This window comes from Denticeps clupeoides, unplaced genomic scaffold, assembly GCF_900700375.1.
Source record: "Denticeps clupeoides unplaced genomic scaffold, fDenClu1.1, whole genome shotgun sequence".
NCBI classification, from domain to species: Eukaryota; Metazoa; Chordata; class Actinopteri; order Clupeiformes; family Denticipitidae; genus Denticeps; species Denticeps clupeoides.
The window spans coordinates 38,301-62,435 of NW_021629692.1; the positions used below are offsets into that span (position 1 = coordinate 38,301).

The 24,135-nt window shown below is 45.4% G+C and overlaps 2 protein-coding genes across 4 annotated transcripts; one reads left to right on the top strand and one right to left on the bottom strand.

Annotated features, from left to right (window-relative positions):
• Positions 1-478: 478 nt before the first annotated feature.
• On the bottom strand, positions 479-21,349 carry LOC114771730 (septin-2). Of its 3 annotated transcripts, none has more exons than XM_028965062.1 (13): positions 21,198-21,349; positions 18,163-18,208; positions 17,778-17,877; positions 17,183-17,269; positions 16,194-16,317; positions 15,454-15,588; positions 14,831-14,948; positions 4,863-4,964; positions 4,624-4,769; positions 3,432-3,515; positions 3,122-3,185; positions 2,760-2,945; positions 479-1,710 (listed from the first exon to the last, which is right to left on the bottom strand). In XM_028965062.1, exons 2-12 carry the CDS (start codon positions 18,187-18,189, stop codon positions 2,877-2,879), a joined length of 1,056 nt encoding a protein of 351 aa, XP_028820895.1. In that variant the 5' UTR covers positions 18,190-18,208; positions 21,198-21,349; the 3' UTR covers positions 479-1,710; positions 2,760-2,876. The 3 variants fall into 3 exon arrangements, with proteins under 3 accessions (XP_028820895.1, XP_028820892.1, XP_028820894.1); XM_028965059.1 differs by having other exon boundaries at positions 3,122-3,194; XM_028965061.1 differs by having other exon boundaries at positions 3,122-3,194; positions 21,206-21,337.
• A 967-nt stretch (positions 21,350-22,316) lies between these two features.
• Positions 22,317-23,483, top strand: LOC114771728 (claudin-4-like). Its single transcript, XM_028965053.1, has one exon. The coding sequence runs from the start codon at positions 22,677-22,679 to the stop codon at positions 23,346-23,348; it is 672 nt and encodes a 223-aa protein (XP_028820886.1). The 5' UTR covers positions 22,317-22,676; the 3' UTR covers positions 23,349-23,483.
• The last annotated feature ends 652 nt before the right edge of the window (positions 23,484-24,135 follow it).

Below are 24,135 nucleotides of genomic sequence, written 5' to 3' on the forward strand. Positions count from 1 at the left end.
CAGTGCGCCCGGGGAGCAGTGTGTGGGGACGGTACTTTGCTCAGTGACCTCGGTGGTAGCTTGGCGGTTCAAAAATGTGTAAAATGTCTGGTCAGGATGAGGATCACAGGCTAAATTATAACACGGCTTTGATTTCTGTGAGAATTTTTTTTCCATGTTCACTATATAAATGTAAAAGTAAATAAAAACAAATTCATTTCACTCTTAAGCATTTGATTTAAACTATTAATAATTAACATTATCAGAGCATAGTAATAATGCTGGTCCTACAAAAAAAAAACTGGGTGACATTTTCTTTTGAATCAAATAACATTGACCGTGTACATCATGTGCTGTGACTGTGACGTATGATCACTTTGGATTGGCACAAATCGATGCAGAAATCAAAACAGAATACAAACCGAATGGTTTATTTTCGACATACAAGTTGGAGTAAAGCTCTATACACGTGAGGCGCAGCGATTCACACAAATCACAGTTTACTTCAGAAGAGTTTTATTTAGTTACAAAGAGGATACAAACTGAGTACAAAAGCTTGGGGTGGAGGGGCAGGGTGTTTAAAATCTAGGGTTGACTCCATTATAAAAAGAGCATCGCAGAAAATGAACAGGAGCTGCGACCGAACCAGCGACGACCCGCACAACAATCACACAGTAAAGACAAATAAGAAAAAAAAAAAAAAAAAAAACAGTCTAATACTGACCGCAGCATGTTCAGGAGTTACAGCTCATTTTCCCCACAGATACACTAGAATAAATGAATATATAATAACTAAAAACCGCAATTTTAAAAGAATTTTGCAGGGGAGGAAAGCTAGGAAACAGTCAGTATTTCTGATTTATCACATTTTCAATGATACTGGATTAATGGAGTACAGTACTGGGATCCCTCAGACCCGTAACCGGCATTTGGATTTGGCACGATATTACACGAGCGCCACGTTCGGCCGCGCTCAGCACGATATGTTGAACCATGTTTTGCTTCTTGAACAAGTGGGCATTAAGAGAGAAAAATAAAAATCTCATCAGTGCGCAATACAAAATAAGCAGCAGGGTCCACACACGGTTGTGAGTCCTTGTTCTGATAAACAGTTGGAAAGCCTTCACTGATCTACAGTTGATGCTTGCAGATCCTCTGACGCAACAACACAAACCCAACATACCCGGTTAGTGCGGGTCCCGCAGTGACCACTAGGCGTCACCGTGGCTCAGCACACGCATTACTGGGCTTTTCCTTCAAGACTCATCACACAGCACAGACAGACGTGAACAGCGCCGGCTGCTTAGCGCGGTAGACAGACGGTGGCGGTAGAAGACAGTAACGAATGAGCTGGGTGACACAGTGACACATTGCAGGGAGAGGGCAGGTCCTGGTCTTGTTTTCCTGCTGACAATGCTGAGTTTATAATGGTGAGAAAGACACCAACCCTGTACAGGGACTATATAGTGTGTGTGTGTGTGTGTGATATAGTAAGTGTGTCAGGTGTTAATGCATGGTTGGTGGTGTGTGTGTGTGTGTGTGCGCGTGTGTATATATTAGTACAGCATAAAATAAAAGTGTGCGCGCCTGTCGTGGTTATCTTGCGTTCTGCCAGTTTCAGAGGCGCGCTGCAAGCAGGTACGAATGGTCAGAAGAATCGTTATGGGCGGAGTCCAGGTATGGCAAAGTACCTTCAATGACTGGGAGGGTGGTGCCAGGGGTTTCATCGTCCTGAAAGAAGAAAAAAAAAAAAAAAAAAAAAAAACATTACAAAAAGCGGAGTGACAAACTATCATAGGTAAAACCCCATGTTAAGGAATTAAGGAAAATGTTCAATTAGCAAGTTCATGCTGCTCCACACTGTCAAATATTGAACTAGTCACAATTCTTTTCAAATTTACCACATTATACACACACGTACTGCTCAGATTACGCTCACACATTTCACTATATATATATGTATGTGTGTGTGTAAAAACAGTGTAAATGCAAAATTAAGCCCTTCATTGTGTATAATCATTATGTTAGTAGAATTTTATGCAAAGTCTAAAGGTTTTTCTTCTTAACCAAGTGGTCCACCTCCATATCCAAAATGGGCTTTCACTACTCTCAGCACTGCACTCTGAAACCCCTTGTTTTCTATGGCATGCGCCCCTGAAGAGCCCCCAGGAAATAGACCAGCGGCGGCGGCAAAGTGACATTGCGTCACATTGTTGCGCACCCAATAGAACTCTCAAGCCAAGATGGAGGAGGGGCTGGTAAGTTGCCTGTAGTGATTTATTTCAACCATATCATCTTACCGCGACATCACAAGAGTTTCATGGATGGGCGGGCGAGTCTCACACAGGGAGACACAGCAAATATATCCGCCCATCCCTACTAGCTAGTGTAGGAAGAGTCAAAAGTTAAAGTGAAGTGATTGTCACATGTGATACACAGCCGCACAGCACACGGCGCACACAGTGAAATTTGTCCTCTGCATTTAACCCATCACCCTGAGTGAGCAGTGGGCAGCCATGACAGGCGCCCGGGGAGCAGCGTGTGGGGACGGTGCTTTGCTCAGTGGCACCTCAGTGGCACCTTGGCGGATTGGGATTCGAACAGTCAACCTTCTGATTACGGGGCCGCTTCCTTAACCGCTAGGCCACCACTGCCCCCCAAAAAAAAAAAAAAGTCAGGTTACCAAAACCATGATGGCCGTGTGTCTACCACACTTCTCCCACGGTCACTTGATTATTGGCTCAAGACCTACACACCTGACAAACATGACATGAACTCACCTGTGTGCGTGTCGTAGGGGGGTGGGGGTGTTTCAGGGAGGCGGGCATTGGGACAGAGCCCCTCCCCCTTCATGAAAACATCCCTCACCGCCCCGACTGCACACTCAGCCGCTCGCCTCAGTCGTCCCCCGGCTTCATTTTCATCTGGGCCTGCATCTGCGCAATCATCTGCTGCATGCGCCTCAGCTGGGAAATTGCAAACAAACATTTTTACACGTTTAAGTCCTGACCCCACGTCTGATGTGAATGCAGATGCTTTAACAAAAGATCATGGATAAACACAGACTGAAGAATCTGTGCAGTTTGCCATGAGAGAGAAAGAAAGAAGAAAAAAAAAAAAAAAAAAAAAAAAAAAAACTCACTTCAGCCTCCTTCTCCATCAGGATCTGGTCCTTGTCCATGACCTCCTCCTCCACCACCCTATTGCTTTGAACACAACACACACACAGACACAAACGGACATAAATATGATTGTAACGAAATGGTCGAAAATGGCGGCTTTTTGGCCGACACTGTGACGGAACACAGATCGGAGAACCGCGATAAGCAGTACCGCTGAGTAACACTGTATTGTGCAGTGATAGGCTGAATTATTAAAGTTGTTTCGCAACCAAAACGACAGTCGGGCGCCAGAAGAGGCAACGACTGATCACAGACTCGAACACCCCTCACCTGCCAGCTCTCTTCAGTCTCTCGGAGCGGAAGTTCTCATAGTGGAGGTCCTGAGTCACCTCCTGAAGGTCCTGCATGTGTGTTCTATAAAAAAAAAAAAAAAAGTCCAATGCAGTGTTCAGAAAGTAGTATTCGACAATGTCTTGAGTGTAATATTCATTGTCTTCTGCATGATGTCAGCTGTCAACTGCTGATCAGATCAACCAAACTCCAAGGGAAGGTTTGAGAGCCACTGTTGTGGACCTAACCACAATTATTTAATCCTGTTTTCACTGTAGATGTGAAAATGTCAATTTTCTATTATTTTGAAGTGAGAGAACCACATGGGGGCAAGTGGCATTTTGCACTTCGAAAGATACATATACTGCCAGAAGCATATGAAGGAAATTAAAGAGAGAGAGAGATATTATTTTCATATACATACATACATACACATTTATTTTCATGCCCATTTACATTAGTAGTAGTACATATGTTCATTCATAGTTTTGATGCCTTCAGTGAGAATCTACCAACGTAAATGGTCATGAAAATAAAGAAAAACACATTGAATGAGAAGGTGTGGCCAAGCTTTTGGCCTGTACTGTATATATATTTTTTTATTCAACTCAATCATTTTGCTCTCTTCTTTTTTTTGGCAAATAACTCGTTCCATGACAGAAGGTGGGCAGATATCGAACTAAACCGCTAAAGATGTAGAGGTGTGCACAGCCGAACCCAGCCTCGCACGAAACTGAACCTCGGTTGATCCAGGACGTCAGGAGGGTTATTATTCACCACGGTAATGGAAGTGTCGGTGGCGGACGATGCGCTAAAGTGGGGTAAACACATCTCCCGTTTCCTCAGTCTGCTGCAGAGGAAAGTGTTTCAGGAAGCACAACTGTCCTTTGGGGGGGTTGGTCTCCTGGGGTGAAGGGCTGTGACCCGGAAGTTTTCCCTGTTCTGGATCTGCCCACTTGTGAGGTTTCAGTCGTGTATGTGTGTGTGTCTATATGAACTTGCTAATAAAACCTACTACCAGTGTGTGCTGTGCCATCATTGATTTCATTAATTTACATGTATTAAATGAAGGACAGCTGGAGATATAAAATGCCAGACCATAACATGTACAATGTAACGTGCATAAATACACAGAATTACAGTGAGGCTGTGTGTGTGTGTTTGTGTGTGTGTGTGTGTGTGTGTTACTCACACCAGCATGGTGCGCAGCTTGAGAAAGTCATTGTGCTCTGGGTTCTCCACCTCCACCACACCCCAAGGGTACAGACGCCCGCGAATCTTCTTCCCCTTCACCTCAATGAGCTGGTTCGAGCCGATTACCGCAAACGGAATACTGGCCTGAGAGAGAGAGAGAGAGGGATAGTTTGTGATTAAACGCAACCTCTTTAGTGGAGATAATGGACCGGATGGGTGCAGAGTTCATATTCTCACCTTCAAAACACGTGTCTGCTCCTTGAACTCCTCATCTTCATCGGAGTCTGCATCCGGGAGTTGATAGATACGGATTCCGTGCTCGCCGATCTCATCCAGGATCTGTGAGCAGCACAGAAGTGAAACACTTTTGAGTGGTTTGAGTAACATCTCGGGTACGTGGGAACAAACGAGTCCAGAAAACAACCTCCTACACATTCACCTTTTGAAAAAAGCCAAACACCGGCCCCGAAGGTAAATGATTTAACCCAAAATCAACTAAGACAAGGCCATCCTCGTTACTCACGTTAAACTCACGGCGACATGAGAGAGCAGGCAAAATATTTTTATGAGCCACATCTGGCCGTTACACCCCAATCCCGAGCAGCGCGGCTCGACTACAAATCAGATCACGTAACAGATAATGGTTTGTAGAGGTAATTCATACATCCTGTGAATATCCACAGGGGAAAATAAATTTAATAAAAAAAATTATTTTTTTTTTTTTTAAATAAACTCCTTAAACTTGCTCCTCTTGTTGACTGCAAAGAATCTACCAAACTCAACACAGCCTGAGACACATACTAGAAATGGTTAATCTTCATTTGAGTAATTTAAAAGCAAAAATGTAATGAACATTTTTAATTGAACCCCAGCCATCACCACCAATTGCAATGTTATACTGGTTAAAATAATAAAAAGATTTGTTTTTGTCCTTCTAACTATTAAATTTTTAGTTAGTTGGGATCAATCCGGTCCTGAACCTCTGTGACACGTTAAAAAGCCTTACAGAGGCCAGGGACTGAAGGCTGAATTCACTACGCAACTCGTAGATGCACAACCACTATGGGTCAGTTTCCAACGGAGTGCTCCTTCCAAAAAACGCTTTTAAAAGGAAGAACTAGGCTTAAACCAGTGATACAAAATATGGTGATAAAGGCTACATGATAATAATCTGCATGAAAGTATCTGATAATTCATCAAACAGCCTCTGCCCTATAACCTCAGGGTGACCTCCTGACCTCCCTTATCTCACCAAGTCAGTTTGATATTTCTAGGGTTGGGTTTAGGATAGAAAAATCACGAGAGCAGGACGAGGAGGGGCTGTCCATTCAACTCGGACGAGCCAACGAGCAAATGATCTCACCACACGCGAACGTGTCATCGCATCCTACAAAAAATGGCCAAAAGGCGATGACCAGAGCGGCACGTCCCGTGTTTTGGCCGAGACGTGACGAGAACAAGAAAGACTGAGCCGACTGAGGAACCTGAAGGAACATGGCGTATGTAGTGTGTGTGTGTCTGTGACCCCGCCTTTAATTAAATGCTCCCCAGGAGGCCACGTCAGGCTTTAGAGGGACAGGAGTCTGGAAAAACAGCAGCAGTAGAACCGGTTAGAACCCCCTGGCGGCGGCGGCGGCTGCTGCTGGGAAGCGGGTCACCGACTTCAGAAGGGCCAGTGGGGTTGGGCCGTCTGTTGTAAGCACCTGCGGGTCCAACTGTTTATTATTTCAAAACATCAAAGCTGTTTTCGCAGCGCAGCCCACGCTCACAATGCAGCGCCGCGCCGCGGCCAAGGGACCCCGCGAGACGTGGCCTTCCTGGCATTCCGTGCCCTTTCATGTGTTCTCAAAACGGGACAGGAACCCGGGAAGTACTGCTGCTTCTGTCCAAAAAAAAAATTTAAAATTAATTTTATTCCCTCCTGTTACAGTACAGGTTGTTTTTTCAGCCAGGGTGTGTGTGTGTGTGTGTGTGTGTGTGTGTGTGGAAACATTGTTGCACGAGGGAACTCCAAATAAACACGGCACAGTCAGCAGGGTGGGGAGTGTGTGTGTGTTCTGTAGAGTTGGACATACACACACACACACAATCATGGACCACGATTGCATCGCCTTCAGTCACATGACCTCACCGCCCAACAAGGCGAACAGGCCCAGAATTGTGGGATATTTGGGAGACTCGGCCCAAGAGGAAAAATAAACAGATAGTCACACAATGGAGGGGACGAAAGGAACAAACAACAGGAAGCGGGGGGGAAAAAAAAAAAAAGGAAGATGCAGGAGCGCGACACTCACATGCTGCTGCCGAGGGGAGAGGACGAGCGGCGCTGCTAGCGGCTAATCTGCGCCTCCGCCGCACCCTTGAACAAACAGCGCTGCCGGGCCCGGTGCAGCTGGGGTGTTTGTTCAGGTGCGCCCCGCAAAAAAAAAGCTCTGCAGCTTGACTGGTTCGCAGCCAATTCACTTGACTCAGAACCCCAAGACTGCAGAACGGCCCGGGACGCGCTGGGCGAGGTTCAGGAGGAATTTGTCGAGGGGAGGTCCAAGACGCCTGACTGAGTTGTTCCCGGATCAGGACTTGTTCCCAGAACCCTGTCCCCAACAATTTAATCTTGGCCTTCATCGCGTTCAACCTGCCCCATGCATCATAAGGTTGTTAATCACCCCGATACTAATTAAGATATAGGCTTAATTCCTCCAAAAAGAGGAATGGAAGCACCTGGCTCGTAGTCAGAAGCTGTTGCAAAATGAGTCAATCATAATAATAAGCATAAAACAAATGTGTTAGCTATCATGCAATTATATATGGGTTCCTATATTACTTTTAGTCGTTTTAAAAGGAACAGGATCAGCAGTGTAAAGCGTAATCCAATGTCATTATACAACTTGAACTACATTGGCCCCAATTTAAGCCTGAAAAATACCTCTAAAAAAGTGCTGTTGCCTGACAATTGATGGCACCAAATAGTACCAAACAGTGGTAGCAGCCTAATGGGTAACACACCCAGTCTCCCAAATATCCCACAATTCTGGGCCTGTTCGCCTTGTTGGGTGGTTAATAGTGGTAATAGCCTAGCGGGTAACACACTCACCTATGAACCAGAAGACCCAGGTTCAAACTTACTACCATTTCCTACACATTTACAGCATTTATGAGACGCCCTTATCCAGAGCGACTTACAATCAGTAGTTACAGGGACAGTCTCCCTGGAGCAACTTAAGGTTAAGTGTCTTGCTCAGGGACACAATGGTAGTAAGTGGGATTTGAACCCGGGTCTTCTGGTTCACAGGCGAGTGTCTTACCCACTAGGCTACTACCACCTTACACTTAATCCTGAGTGTCTCCAGGGGGGGACTGTCCCTGTAACTGATTGTAAGTCGCTCTGGATAAGGACGTCTGATAAATGCTGTAAATGTAAATGTAGATGTAAATAAGACTGTGTATTTTTACATCGAATCCCAATCCGCCAAGGTGCCACTGAGCCAAGCGCCGTCCCCACGCTCCTGTCATGGTTGCCCACTGCTGACCAAGGGTGATTGTTAAATACAGAGTTTCACAATGACCATCACTTCACTTCAAACACTCGCTGTTAAAACACTGGAGGGATGTGTCCCAACCTTGTTATACCAGTCCTGTAAGCAGCGCCATTGCAACACGAACCTCGGGTGAAACGCACCCCCAGCAACAGGAGGTCAACTCGAGTGGAGGGTGGTGCCCGGGGGGCAGCGAATGAGGGCCGCCGTGCTTGGCCTGGCAGGGGGACAGCGGCTAGCTGTCATCAACGGCGCTTAATTGAAAAGGGAAGCGAGCCTCACTGGGACCCGGTCGGATTTGTTTGCTATAGGATGCATTATGAATTAGGACCGTGCGTTTGTGCTGCCAGAGCAGAAAGGCTGCTTTACTCCATCAAGGACCATCTGGAAGGACCCTGGCATCTTTCATGGCTGCCCACTGCTCACTTAGGTGATGGGTTAAATGCAAAGGACCAAGGGCAGAGAAAGCAGTCATTTTTGCTTTATGTGTTAAGAGTTTTAGAATGATTACTTTTGGCTGAATTATATGAATGATGTGAAGTACGTCCCCTCATTTTTATAGATCACATTAACACACGTTACTTTCCTATTCAATAAAATGTTCAGCTTATATGTTGTTTCTACAGGTTTCTGTCAAAATTGGTAGTAGTGGGTGGTAGTAGCCAAGTGTGTTACACACTCGCCTATGAACCACTTCCCCACTTCCATTGTGTCCCTGAGCAAGACACTTAACCATAAGTGTCTCCAGGGGGGGGACTGTCCCTGTAACTACTGGTTGTAAGTCACTCTGGATAAGGGCTGGTAAATGCTGTAAATGTAAATTGCTATTCAACTGGCAATATCTGGGAATATTGTCAATACCTGAAAATATATTGACAAGATCATCTTGACCGAAGAAGTCAAAACCTCTTGGCAAGATCACGCTGCATTGCAGGCCACAACCGCTCCAAGTTCACACAGACAGACATCTACCACTGTAATCACAGATGCCCATTATCTGCTCCAGGTTCCTCATTACAGGATTACCTGACGAGTGAGATGCACACAAAATCGTTAAAACGCGGCAATAACAACCGCGGCGCACTGCACAAAAACACGGCAAACTCGGGCGGAGACGGGTTTCTGTTTTCTGGGCGACGATGAGAACACTGGCCCGACTGCGCATAAGGGAACAATACTTGGAAGCTAAAATGCAACCATGAGGCCAACATACGAAGCTCAAGTGTTCCAGGCTGGTACCACTGGGGAAACATTTTATAAAACAATTAAGAAAACTTCAAACTTTTGTATTGCAGAAAACAAAGGAAAACTGTACACTTTCCGGTACAAAGCGGTACAATTCCACCCTCGAGGACGCATTTGTTTGTGCGTTATTTATTGTTGTACCCTTTCTCTGGAGGCGTCATGGAGTACAATCATGTGGGCAACGAAAAGAAAAAGAAAAAAAAAAAAAAAAAAAAACCTCTTATGTACAAACGAAGGCCAAATTCCCTCGTCATACAGTACATCCATGCATAAGAATACATAATGAAACCAATTCCTACTGAACATTTAAAGAAAAACACTAACAGCCAAATTAGACACCAGCCAGATGGCAGGTCAAGTATAATTCTAACGTCAGCAATTTTAACTTTAATTTTTAGATCCTATTCACGGCAAGGTTTAATAACATAAAGTTGCAAAATGAAACAATATAGACAGTAATCCCGTATGGCATTGTGTTGTTGCACCAGCAACTATTTGCTGGTATCCAGTACTAATACAAAAATTTATACGAAAAAGTTAGTCGCGTGAAGTTTGAGACAAATTAATACGTGACTAAGTAGCTTGTTTTGACAAAAACTACTTCACATCCTTGTCCGAAGGCGAACTGCAGGTCTACGTGATTGAGACGCCCTCGGTATGGGGCCTGCCTCATTATAGTCGGACTTGTGAGAGAACCCAAGTGAAATGACCTCAGACAGAGAAGCGGAGATCAAGCAGGGAAACGGGGGGGATAGAGGGAGAGGTGGAGAGGGGATGTAGGCGAGATAAGAGCCCACTGTGCCAACAGCTAACCCCCCCCCCCCTTCTAGTGCTAAAACATATCGCAGGAAACTCATATTGTTCTCGACAAGCTGTTTCCACCTCAATAAACCAGACTGAGGACGGGGGGGTGGGGGGGGTCATCTGTAGGACCAAGACAAGTTGCTCTTCTGATCCCAAGATGAATTTATGGACTCAGACAAAACCTGAAACAGTGATACGTAGCCATGGTAACTACAGATTGTAAGTGGCTCTGGATCACAGTTATAATAGTTTTGGATTTTTCATTAGTTTTAGTTTTTATTTCGTTTAGATTTTTTTTCTTCAAATTCAGTTCGTTTTTATTAGTTTTTAGAGGCAGATTTACTAGTTTTTATTAGTTTTGATATTTTGAAATTGCTTAGTTTTAGTTTAGTTTTTATTAGTTACAGTGTTAGTTTTAGTTTTTTTTTTTGTAAATTAGGATATTTGTCAGGTGCATGAATCAAAATCACCAGAATAGCCTTATCCATCTTAGCTCCGATAAGGTTATTGACTCTTGCAGCTCCGGGAGTTTTGAATTTTGGTTCGAGTGAAGTGGTGAACTTTTTGAAGGTAATCGAGTCACACAGTCGTGTAGACATTCCAGTCTTAATAAACATATTTACCAATGCTTCTTCTCATTTGTGGTGTTCCTGCGTATTTACTAGCCAGCAGCTACTTGGTCCATTATGGATGCTGTAGTACCACGTTCCTTTCCCATGTTACCTGGCCTGGCTACCGCTTCTCTTTCGGGGGAGGGCGGGCGAGAGGCTAGCTTGTTCAGGTACTCTTGGTTCGCCTTTTTGTGTGAGCTTTTCAAATGGACTTTCAGATTCGTGGGGTTTTTCCCCTTGAGAAGTATTCCACATATTGTATCACCTGCTTCTACAACAAGGCACTTACTTTTATTTTTGCCACTGTCATAATCAAATAAATCCCAAATAGGACTTTCTTCCGCTTTCTTCCGACTTTCGCTGCAGCCATCACGCTAGCCGGCGGCGTCACGGACAGACTATGGACACGTGACGTCACAGACCACGTGTTACCATAATGGTCAAAAACCTGGCTTAAAACTGGCAGCGTGAAGTAAATAGATTTTAATTCAACCCAAAAGGCTTATTAAAAGACAAAAACGAAGGACGTTTTTGCTATAATATTAGTTCGTTTAAGTTCGTTTTGTATACACACAAAACAGTTTCAGTTAGTTTTCGTTTTTTTTTTTAACTCTTTATTTCAGTTAACGAAAATGCTTTTTCAATTCTAGTTTTAGTTTTATCGTTCGTTTTCGTTGACTATAATAACCTTGCTCTGGATAAGGGCGTCTATTAAACCTTTAACTCCAAATTTAAGGTCCTACTCTCAGCAAGGTTCCTGTTTGAAATGTAGATATTCTGAAGATACAGCCAATCAGCGGCCACGCTGCCATAGGCTCAACACTGGAAAGACATTGACAAATGACTTGGGAAACGTCATTTAGCGGACCAGGATGTGGCTCCCATTAGCGAGATAGCGAGCAGCCCAATTTAGTCATCCATGTCTAACAAGCCTCGTGCTTTTCTGGGTGTCTGGAAAGGGGCGAGCGAGTGAAGGAGGGGGAGAATGAGTCTTAGCGATTGAGATGTTTTGGAAAGAAATGTGCATCTACGGAAGAGATCATACACGCGCGTACCCGCACGCACACACGCGCTTGGATACATGCATTGAAAATTAAACAGTGGGACAACAAAGCGAGATCAGAGAGGCAGGATGTCCTATTTACACGGTCCTATTATACACAGATTTTAACATTATGTGCAACAGGACCACTCAAGGAGAATACACGCAGTTTGGCTGTCACGCAAAAAAAAAAGAAAAAAGAAAAGCTTTCTAAATAGATAACCTAACAAACAAGTAAATATATCGTTCCTGCACATAAGTGTGAAAAAAAGCAAACAAACTTGGTCAGGTGAACGAACAACATATCGATAGGCGAACGAACTGGGTCAGATGGATGAACGAACAGCATATCGATAGGCGAACGAACTGGGTCAGATGGATGAACGAACAGCATATAGATAGGCGATTGAACTGGGACAGGTGAACGAACAGCATATCGATAAGCGAACAAACTATGTCATATGAACGAACAGCATATCGATAGGCGAACGGACTGGGACAGATGGATGAACGAACAGCATATCGATAGGCGAACGAACTGGGTCAGATGGATGAACGAACAGCATATAGATAGGCGATTGAACTGGGACAGGTGAACGAACAGCATATTGATAGGCGAACAAACTATGTCATATGAACGAACAGCATATTGATAGGCGAACAAACTATGTCATATGAACGAACAGCATATTGATAGGCGAACAAACTATGTCATATGAACGAACAGCATATAGATAGGCGAACGAACTATGTCATATGAACGAACAGCATATAGATAGGCGATTGAACTGGGACAGGTGAACGAACAGCATATCGATAAGCGAACAAACTATGTCATATGAACGAACAGCATATTGATAGGCGAACGAACTATGTCATATGAACGAACAGCATATCGATAAGCGAACAAACTATGTCATATGAACGAACAGCATATCGATAGGCGAACGGACTGGGACAGATGGATGAACGAACAGCATATCGATAGGCGAACGAACTGGGTCAGATGGATGAACGAACAGCATATAGATAGGCGATTGAACTGGGACAGGTGAACGAACAGCATATCGATAGCGAACAAACTATGTCATATGAACGAACAGCATATTGATAGGCGAACGAACTATGTCATATGAACGAACAGCATATCGATAGGCGAACGAACTGGGACAGGTGAACGAACAGCATATCGATAAGCGAACAAACTATGTCATATGAACGAACAGCATATCGATAGGCGAACAAACTATGTCATATGAACGAACAGCATATCGATAGGCGAACAAACTATGTCATATGAACGAACAGCATATTGATAGGCGAACGAACTATGTCATATGAACGAACAGCATATAGATAGGCGATTGAACTGGGACAGGTGAACGAACAGCATATCGATAAGCGAACAAACTATGTCATATGAACGAACAGCATATCGATAGGCGAACAAACTATGTCATATGAACGAACAGCATATCGATAGGCGAACAAACTATGTCATATGAACTAACAGCATATCGATAAGCGAACAAACTATGTCATATGAACGAACAGCATATAGATAGGCGATTGAACTGGGACAGGTGAACGAACAGCATATCGATAAGCGAACAAACTATGTCATATGAACGAACAGCATATTGATAGGCGAACGAACTATGTCATATGAACGAACAGCATATCGATAAGCGAACAAACTATGTCATATGAACGAACAGCATATCGATAGGCGAACGGACTGGGACAGATGGATGAACGAACAGCATATCGATAGGCGAACGAACTGGGTCAGATGGATGAACGAACAGCATATAGATAGGCGATTGAACTGGGACAGGTGAACGAACAGCATATCGATAGCGAACAAACTATGTCATATGAACGAACAGCATATTGATAGGCGAACGAACTATGTCATATGAACGAACAGCATATCGATAGGCGAACGAACTGGGACAGGTGAACGAACAGCATATCGATAAGCGAACAAACTATGTCATATGAACGAACAGCATATCGATAGGCGAACAAACTATGTCATATGAACGAACAGCATATCGATAGGCGAACAAACTATGTCATATGAACGAACAGCATATTGATAGGCGAACGAACTATGTCATATGAACGAACAGCATATAGATAGGCGATTGAACTGGGACAGGTGAACGAACAGCATATCGATAAGCGAACAAACTATGTCATATGAACGAACAGCATATCGATAGGCGAACAAACTATGTCATATGAACGAACAGCATATCGATAGGCGAACAAACTATGTCATATGAACTAACAGCATATCGATAAGCGAACAAACTATGTCATATGAACGAACAGCATATCGATAAGCGAACAAACTATGTCATATGAACGAACAGCATATCGATAGGCGAACAAACTATGTCATATGAACAAACAGCATATCGATAGGCGAACAAACTATGTCATATGAACGAACAGCATATCGATAGGCGAACAAACTGTCATATGAACGAACAGCATATCGATAGGCGAACAAACTATGTCATATGAACGAACAGCATATCGATAGGCGAACGAACACGGTCAGGTGAACGAAAAGCATATCGATAAGTGAGCAAACTGGGTCACGTGTCTCACCTCTTGGTTCACGCCCACTCAACCAGCATCTCTGTATGCTACTCTTTTCACACTACCAGTATATGACAAGTTATGATCTGAAATCACTAATTGTATATTCAATGTTTCCTGTTCCTCTGGTCTTTATGAACAAACAGGCATACTTGCGTTCACTTATTCATGTGAAAATGGGCAATAAAAATAATATTTCACCAGCAATCCTCAAGTCAGCCACTTGCCAACTTGAACTTAAAATAATGATGAAAACATCCGGTGGGAGCTCTGGCTCAAGTGCTTAAAACTGATATAGCCATTCGCAAAAAAAGATTCGCTGTAGAGTAGGGTAACAGCGTCTGGGCAGATACTCACCCTCCTCTTCAGACGATCTCTTTCGCGCAGAGTCAGCGTGTCCGCTTTAGCGATGACCGGAACGATGTTCACTTTGCTGTGGATGGCCTTCATGAACTCTACGTCCAACGGCTTCAGCCTGCAGTGCGTGCGCGCACACACACACACACACACACGACAACACTCTTCAAATCTTTAAAGACCAGCCTATTATATGGAATATATGGACATAAGAGTAGCTTAGAGAGTTTATTAATTTTTTTTTATTTATCATTTCATCCTTTCCCCCTCAAAATAGTCATATAAATATTTATGCACAGCACATTGCCATGCAACTTCCTTTAAAACATGCTTTATAAATAAAGCTAGACTTGAATAATGTGCTAAATGTGTATTGAATTGTTTTATTGCATTTTGCATTTTATATAGTATAGTACATTTGGAACGAAATTGTTTGTTCACTCTTAATGCTCTTGAACAATAAACCTGATTGTGACTCTGATGCTCAGAGGAAGTCTGTGTTTGTGTGTGTTAGATGTCTGGGAGCATTAAAGGAGTGTTTGTGTGTTACTCGGGGAGAGAGCAGAAGCAGCTGTGAAAGTTTTCCTGTTTGTATACATGTTGTGCAGGTGTGTGAGTGTTACCCGTGGCCGAATGGGGAGATGAAGTAAAAACAGCAGTGCACTCTGTTGTCCACAATGTGCCGGCGGTTCAGCCCACTCTCGTCATGCAGGTAGCGTTCAAACTGGTTATCAATGTACTGGATGATGGTCTTAAAGCTGGAGGAGGGAAGCAATGGAGAGACTATAAAACACACCCTACACCAACTCTACAATTAGGCAAAAGCATTCACTTCAGCGTACAGCTGTCCACATGTCAGTTTAATTCTGTTACTCATTTAGACCAGAACACACACACACACACACACACACACACACACTTGGCCAGGGAGAATTGATTCGTTCGTATTTGTGGTTGACTGTGGATCCGGAATTCCTTCTGAAATTCTTTGGAATTGGGCCCAGTAACATCGGGTAGAAACTAGAAAACCCAAACAGGGGAGGGGCGACTCCACGCTCCACAGAACACATCGGGCCCGACTCCCGCTCCCACACGAGCGCAGAGATATCTACACTGCCCTGCACACACCTGCAGAGCTTAAAACACAGGTCAGGAGCACAGAGGATTATGGAGGTCCAGACAGTAATGAATGTGGGTCAAACCGGCGCCTGTAATTAAACGGGAATATCCTGACGTCAACCCAAAAACAATTTCACAATGATTTTATCCTTCTGCTGGAAGTTTGAAAACAGGATGAGCGCAGCCAACCTGCTGAGTGCTCGAACACACACACACACACACACACACACACACTCTCTCTCACCAGTCCTGGCTGTTGATAGCATCTCCATATCCAGGCGTGTCCACCACGGTAAGGCGGAGCTTCACGCCGCGTTCCTCGATCTCCACCGTCGACGCCTCGATCTGCACGGTCCTCTCGATTTTCTCTGAGAACGACAGGCAGACGTGCAAACAGTCAGAGTTCTGCATCGGGTCTACAGTACAGGTACATATACCGGGAATAATAATAATAATAAAGAATTCCCAGATGTACTTTGATTTTTTTGGATGTAGGCAGGAAGCATTTCTATTACAAATAAAGTTTGGAAAATGCAATAAACACTTGGAAGATTGACTGGTTATACAGCTCTTTACATTAGATTAGTTCAGTAATGAGGAGTTCGGCAATGAGACAGCTTAGGGAAAAAGCTGTTCCTAAGTCTGCTGGTTCTTGTCTGAACAGTATTGATCGGGAATTAATCTTTTGGGCATACGAGCCAGAAATAGTCACTCTTTATGGTGGTAGTAGCCTAGTGGGTAAGACACTTGCCTATGACCCAGAAGACCCAGGTTCAAATCCCACTTTCTACCATTGTGTCCCTGAGCAAGACACTTAACCCCGAGTGTCTCCAGGGGGGGACTGTCCCTGTAACTACTGATTGTAAGTCGCTCTGGATAAAGACGTCTGATAAATGCTGTAAATGTAAATGTTATACACAACTTATCAATTATTCCATGCCAACGTGGGTCTATTTTTACAGCTCAGGCCCTGGTCGGCTCTTGTCACCACTGGCTGTCTGCTCAACTGGATTACAGCGCGGACCTCCTCAGCACAGACGGGATCAGTTCAAAGGCCTTCCCTCCGGCTTCAAACAAAGCCTCGCCGTTCTCCGGATTCCAGCAGGACTTTTAATATGAGGAGTGCTGGAGGTCATAACTGGCATTAAAATGCTCTCTATATTAAAGACAACTTCATAAGCTGTATTAAACGGGGACGAGCAGTCTGAGGTCCCAATAAGCAGAGTGTGTTACCTGCAGCTCCAGGTATGTAGCGCTCCGGGTACAGGTCGGTCAGAAACAGGCTGTTGATCAGGGTGGACTTGCCGAGACCAGACTCCCCTGTGAGGAACAAAACAATAACTCACAAATTAACCTATCTGTTTGTATTAATAAAGGTCCCTGTAATGAAAATGTGACTTTGTGAGATTGTTTAACATTATTACCTAGCCTGTCTATGGTGCCGCAGTGGCTAGAAATGGCATCATAAGGGGACGAATAAAAGGTTACCTCCCCTTTCTCATGCTCTTTTTGCACAGAATTTCCTACCCCTCCCCTAAAAAATCTCCACCAAGAGTCATGTCTTGAAAAACGTGCAAAGCTGCTTCTTTTTTTTTCTTTTTCCCCCCATTACATGAGACCACCAGTGGGTTCCACCAACAGAACCACCAGTGGGTTCATCAAAGTGGCTGTAATTCTTCTCCAAATTTCAGAAAGATACTTCAGATAAAGTATTAGGGGACCAAGACCGGTATAAAACCCAACAAAAAAAAATATGTTAGGGACCTTTAACCTTCAATTGAAGGTCCAATTCATTGTGTAGTCACACGTCCGCATAGATGGCACTTACCCACGACCATGAGTGTGAACTCAAAGCCCTTCTTAACAGACTTCCTGTGCACCTGATTGGGCAGGTTAGCAAAGCCCACATACCCAGCTGTTTCAGGGAACTGCAACGAAATTGGAGGAAAAAGGTGAAACACTGCCACATACCGTTAAATATTGCTAATGATTATTGCTGTACATCAGTGGTGCATTTCAGACCAGATATGATTTAAGCATAGGACAGATGTTCTACATAGCTGGGCTACAGTGACAGTCCAGTACCTGGAACAACCTAATAATGAAGCGCATTAAGTATGGGCCTCAAAAGGACGGGTAAAAGAACCCATATGAGGGTTCCTAATAAAGTGGCCGCTGAGAGAATAAGGTCCGGTCGTGACGCAGCCGCTCACCTTGCCTTTCTCTCCACTTTGTGACATGGCCACGGCAGAAATAAACCTGCGAGACACAAGAGAAAGGAAATGTTTCTGCTTTACAGGAAGTCAAAAGGAAAACGGTTTACAGTGGCGCTCACCGTTCACAAGTAAAAAATTAAAAAAAAGAAAGCGAGCGAGCGTACGTGCTTTGGCATGTGCGCGGCCAGGAACGCGAGTGGAGATGAAAAACACACATCTGAGGGGAGGAATGACTTTCATCGGCTCTGATGGAGAACAATGCTGTTTATCGCTTTCCTATGAGCCACACACACACACACACACACACACACACACAGAGAGAGAGAGACTCGGAACACCATCTCACACCCCCGCGCCTGGGTGGCTTTGATGAAAACCAGATCACGCGGACGCCCCTGCTCATGTACCACCGCACGTCAGATGCTGAAAAGCGAGGTAATTAAACGAGCGCATTATCGGCGTCGTAATCGCCATGGCGATCGCAGCGAGACGCGGCTCCGGGTGGGACGAGAACTAGCTGACGGGCGCACGCCTGCCGACTTGGAGCTCGACACTTACATGCACGCCGCTTTTAATAGACCCCACGCGGTCAGGCCTTTACGGGGAATAGGAAATGCCTTCGCCGCAATCCGGACCGCACAATGTAGCGGTCCGAGGGGTCGAAAGCGCTACGGAGGCCAGAAACACTTTGATTCTAGTCCAGGTTCTTGTTGCCGAGCGCCACGCAGGCTCGAGCTTTTAGAAAAAAAAAAAAGAAAAAAAAAAAACGCACACACTTCTTCCCGTCTTACGCACGTTTCACATCTTCTCCCGTCTTGGCCTTGTTCTGGGATACGCCACCGTCTAGTTCGTGCAGGTCAGATCTTTTCAATAGTGGCCTACGGTGCAACGAAACTGACTCGTAATCGGAAGGTTGCCGGTTCGAATCCGCCAAGGTGCCGCTGAGCAAAAGCGCCGTCCCCGGGCGCCTGTCACGGCTGCCCGCTGCTCACCAAGGGTGACTGTTACATACAGACGACGCGTTTCGCTGTGCCGTCACTTAAATTTCACTTCACACACTACACACAGAAAGCAAACCAAATAGTTCATTCAGAGGAAGACGGTTCAGGTAAGATACAGATACTAGACCTGTGAGAATGAGTCAATTCTGTACTCGACAAAGTCTTCTGATACGAATATCTGAAAGTGAAGTGATTGTCACATGTGATACACAGCAGCACAGTGCACAGAGTGAAATTTGTCCTCTGCATTTAACCCATCACCCTGAGTGAGCAGTGGGCGGCCATGACAGGCGCCCGGGGAGCAGTGTGTGGGGACGGTGCTTTGCTCAGTGGCACCTTGGCAGATCAGGATTCGAACCGGCAACCTTCTGATTACGGGGGCGCTTCCTTAACTGCTAGGCCACCACTGCCCTAAACAGAAGAAAGCATTTACCCAATCACCCTTGGAGCAGTGTGTGAGGACGTTTTTTTGATCAAGGGCACCTCAATGGCACTTTGGTGGCACAAGAACCTTCTGGTTAGGAGTCTGCTTCGATACCCACGCCTTCCTCAACGTAGCAAAGCATCTCCAGAAGCACCACGGCAAAGAACATGAGGAGTTTGTCAAATCACAAACAGCGGACAGCCAAAAGAAGAGTGTTGTATTAGGGTATGGTGCTTGGTTAAATAAAAGTCTCTGGATCGGTGCTACCCTATTCCAAAAAAAAAATAAAAAATTTAAAAAATTTAAAAATGCCCTTCTCCTCCTGAATCGAGCTCTAAAGCTTTATTCTACTATGCAGCACGAAGACATGGTGACAGCAGCGGGAAATATTCGTAACGTCAGCACTCATATCTACTGCATCTGTGGTATTTCTGCTCATCGTAAAGTGACGGGAGCCACGGAGTCCACGTTCATGTCCCACGGGGGTTCTTGCACATTGTCAGAAAATCCTTTACGTGACTTTTCTTTGAAATTTCTCTCTGAAATTTCGGTGCAAATGTGAATATAAATAAACAAAAACCCGAAGTGTCAAATTTACCAAAATATTGTTAAACCAAATGCGACAACCCTGAAAAGCTCGATTTACAGGCCGAGTAAAATGGACCCGGACCCACTACGTAAAACCTGCGCTAGTTTTGAACCTTGTATTTGTAAAAGTAGAAAGAAGAAGAAAGAAAGAAGAAACTTTGTGCTGTGCAGAACTACATACTTCATGTTATACATTCATGAGTCAATCAGATTTCGGTGACTTTTCCACGACTTTACATGTTTATTTCGTATTCCAAAAATTTTCAGTCCCATGACTTTTTCTGGGTTTTCGATGGCCGTAGGAGCCCTGGTTCTAGTCCGGTAGCAGACAGGAAGTGGGGAGGGTGATGGAGGGTGGTGTGTTTGGAAAGGAGCGGAACCAAATGAATGTCCTCTCGGGAAAATTTAAACCATTTGCTTCATCTGGAAACGCGAACAGTAATGTTTTCTTCCAAATTCTGAAACCTTTGCAGAGCGGCAAATGAGTGCAGTTTATCTCTGAGTAATCGGGGTCGCTTTTCGGCCACAAAAAGCCGCGCCTATCCTCCCAAACAGCCAGACTACTAACAGGCGTGCAGTCCGCACACTTTACTCCCCGCCGCCACGGGTCAGGGGTCAAAGGGCAGATCCCCCCTTTTTTTCTCTCCCCACTCCCATCGGCGGCTTCCGCTCCGAGTCGTAACATTTACTGTGCAGTGAAAAGAAAAAAAAAATTCAACATCAGCGCAACTTTTCTAATGAACGCGAGGCGCACATTCGCCACGACACCCACGCCCTTTTTAAAATCAAAAAAGGAGACGGAAACGACATTCAAGATAGAATGCTCGTCCGAAAGCCCGGGGAAAGATATAAAGAGTCCGAATTAAAACGTAGAAGCCGTTTTTATATCCATTTCCTCGCGAGTTTAGTCTTTTCCTTCAACTGTTGCTCGAGTCGCATCCCAACTCTCGTTTCCTGTCAGCGCGGCGACGAGATTCTGAACTCGACTAAGCAGCGCCGAGAGTGAGTGCGGTCCTTACCTCCGTACCTCTCAAGAAACGATTCTTATTATTATTTTTTAAAGAAATCTGTTAAGTTTGTCTCCTTCTCCCGCTTCAAACTGCCACAGGCCGACTCAGGGAATCCGGAAATCGGCGACGCGCTCCGCCCTTATCCCATAATCCCCCTCTTCGGCGCTCAGGACCGGCCGCCATTTTGGCTCGAAAGGAGAACCGTTGGCGGGGCGGAGCCAAAATGTCTGCAGAGCCCCGCGGTTTCCCGATGACGTAGACGCGCTCTCCGTCCGACGTAGCGGTAACTCGTGGAACCAAATAACGACCAGAACGTTGAACAAATGCAGTATTTTTAAAATCCGGATTTCACCGATACGTGTGAGCTTTATTTCTGTGTAAAAGCTGTGTAAAAGACGGCAAAAAACTGCTGCGGAACTGTATAGTCGTAACAAGTAGTTTACAGTACGATTACAGTTACAGAAAAAAACTACAACAATATTAATTGAATGTAAAATGTTTTAATTGCACATTAAAGAAACGTGTGTTCACGTACATCACTACAAAAAAAAGCACTATTGTTGAACAGAAGCGGTAAAATTCCAATTGAATTCCACTGGAATTTTCTCAATAAGCAGCCAGTGACCAACGACTGACATTTACATTTACGGCATTTACCAGACGGCCTTATCCAGAGCGACTTACAATCAGTAGTTACAGGGACAGTCCCCCCGAGACACTCAAGTGTGTTGCTCAGGGACACAATGGTAGTAATTGGGGTTTGAACCTGGGTCTTCTTTATAGAAACTACAACAGAGTGAATAAAAAGACTGTATTCATGTTTGGGGGTCCTAGTGAACCAGAATCGATCACTTCATCGATTTGTAACATGGAAGCACGTTGTAAGTCGCTCTGCCAAATGCCTTAAATGTAAATGTGGTGGTAGTGGTCTAGTGGGGTAACACACTCGCCTATGAACCAGAAGACCCAGGTTCAAACCCCACTTACTACCATCGAGTCCCTGAGCAAGACACTTAACCCTGAGTGTCTCCAGGGGGGGACTGTCCCTGTAACTACTAATTGTAAGTCGCTCTGGATAAGGGCGTCTATTTTGCCACTATTATCTCCACCTGTAAAAAAAAACCCAACTCTTTCCCTCTGTCGGGTTGAAGTTCTGCGAGTCCAACGTAAAGGCACCGTTTTCGTCTGCGTGATCGCGTCCCCCAGCTCGTCCCCCCGCTCGTCCCCCATTGGTCCGGGCGGAATGCGGCGCGCCGCGATTGGTGGGAAGTTTCTCCTCCGACTTGAACTGTCGGTGCGCGTCTCCTCTCCGGCGCTTACTTTTGCGCGCCTGGCCACGGGAGGCAGCTGGTGATGTAGCCGCCCTCCTTTCTTCTCCGGACGCGTTTGAAGACCCGCTCTTCTTCTAGAACAGGGACAGGGGGCGGGTGGCCGGACTTGGACTCGGACGCTCGTTTCAGGGGGGAAGAGAAGGAAAGAAAAGGAAAAATGGCCTCGGCCGGACTCGAGATCCTCGGCTTGGCCCTCAGCGTGGTCGGGACCCTGCTGGAGATGGTCGCCTGCGGCCTGCCCACCTGGAAGGTGACGGCGTTCATCGAGGCCAACATCGTGGTGGCGCAGACCATCTGGGACGGCCTGTGGATGTCGTGCGCCGTGCAGAGCACCGGCCAGATGCAGTGCAAGGTGCACGACTCGGTGCTGGCGCTCACGCCGGACCTGCAGGCCGCCCGGGCGCTCACCGTCATCTCCTCGGTCATGGGCATCGTGGGCCTGATGGTGGTGGTGGCCGGCGCGCAGTGCACCAACTGCATCCGCGCCGACGCGGTGAAGGCGCGCGTCGTGAACGCGGGCGGCGCCATCTACATCGTCAGCGGCGTGTTCGTGCTGGTGCCGCTGTGCTGGATGGCGAACAACATCATCACGGAGTTCTACGACCCGCTGGTGCCGGCGTCCATGAAGCGGGAGATCGGCGCCGCGCTCTACATCGGCTGGGCGGCGACGGGGCTGCTGCTGGTCGGCGGCGCGATCCTGTGCTGCTCGTGCCCGAGCGCGGCGCGCAGCGGCTACTCCGTCAAGTACGCGCACGGCGGCGGCGGCGGCGGCGTCGGGGGCGCGCAGGCGTCCACCAACGGGGGCTACGACAAGAGGAATTACGTGTAGAGGACTACAACTAACGGTTCGCGACTAGACTCCGTAGATCCGAATGTGTAGGCTGTGATGAAAACGTGTGTTTTTTTTTTTTTTTTTACGCAAAAAATGTATAGTTACGCTTTAACAATTCTGTAAAAAAAAAAACGGGCGATAATTAATCAGATTAATTAATGCGGGTGTTGATTCTTCGGACGGTCCGGACGTTTACTTTCTCGCTCCTTTTTCCTCTCTTTCCTTTTTTTTGCCATTTGTAAAGTGTATTGATGTGTTTATACGTCAGTGTTTTTTGTTTTGTTTGTTTTTTGAATAAACATTTTTATCATAAACGCGCGTGCGTTTCACTACGTGAAGTTTGAACAGTGAACGGACTCGCTGGAAAGGGACACGCCCCCCTGCTCTGATTGGACGACGACGACGTCGCTCCGATGACGCGGGTGTTTTCGATAAATACTTTTTATTGGCGGATTCACTGCGTTTTTTTTTTTGTTTTTTTTAATAAGGCATCCGTGTGAGATTCACGCTGAAGCATCTCGGATACAAAATACATTTTTGTTTTTTAATAGAATGAAGAATGGTTTTCCTGGTGATCATTCAGCAGTAGGATATAGATTTTTAATGTATTAAGATGTTTTGCAATAGGAAGAACGTTTAATGATCATGCGACATGTAACGAGGCGAGTAATGTGTTAATTCGGGATTAAGGCCTCATTCGGCATGTGGGAATGTGGGACGTATCTGCTCCCGCTGAAGGAGTCGGGGTGGGAACAATGGCCTGATGTGACTCGGCCTGTGTAAA

Bases quoted from the DNA above. Each gene is read 5' to 3' on its own strand.
- LOC114771730 (XM_028965059.1), bottom strand. From the start codon at position 18,189: ATGTCACAAAGTGGAGAGAAAGGCAAG. The intron at 15,589-16,193 runs GTGAGAGAGAGT...TCCCTCCTCCAG, and splicing joins GCTATCAACAGCCAGGACTG to CTTTAAGACCATCATCCAGT. The intron at 4,770-4,862 runs GTGAGAATATGA...TCTCTCTCTCAG, and splicing joins AGCAGACACGTGTTTTGAAG to GCCAGTATTCCGTTTGCGGT.
- LOC114771728 (XM_028965053.1), top strand. From the start codon at position 22,677: ATGGCCTCGGCCGGACTCGAGATCCTCGGCTTGGCCCTCAGCGTGGTC.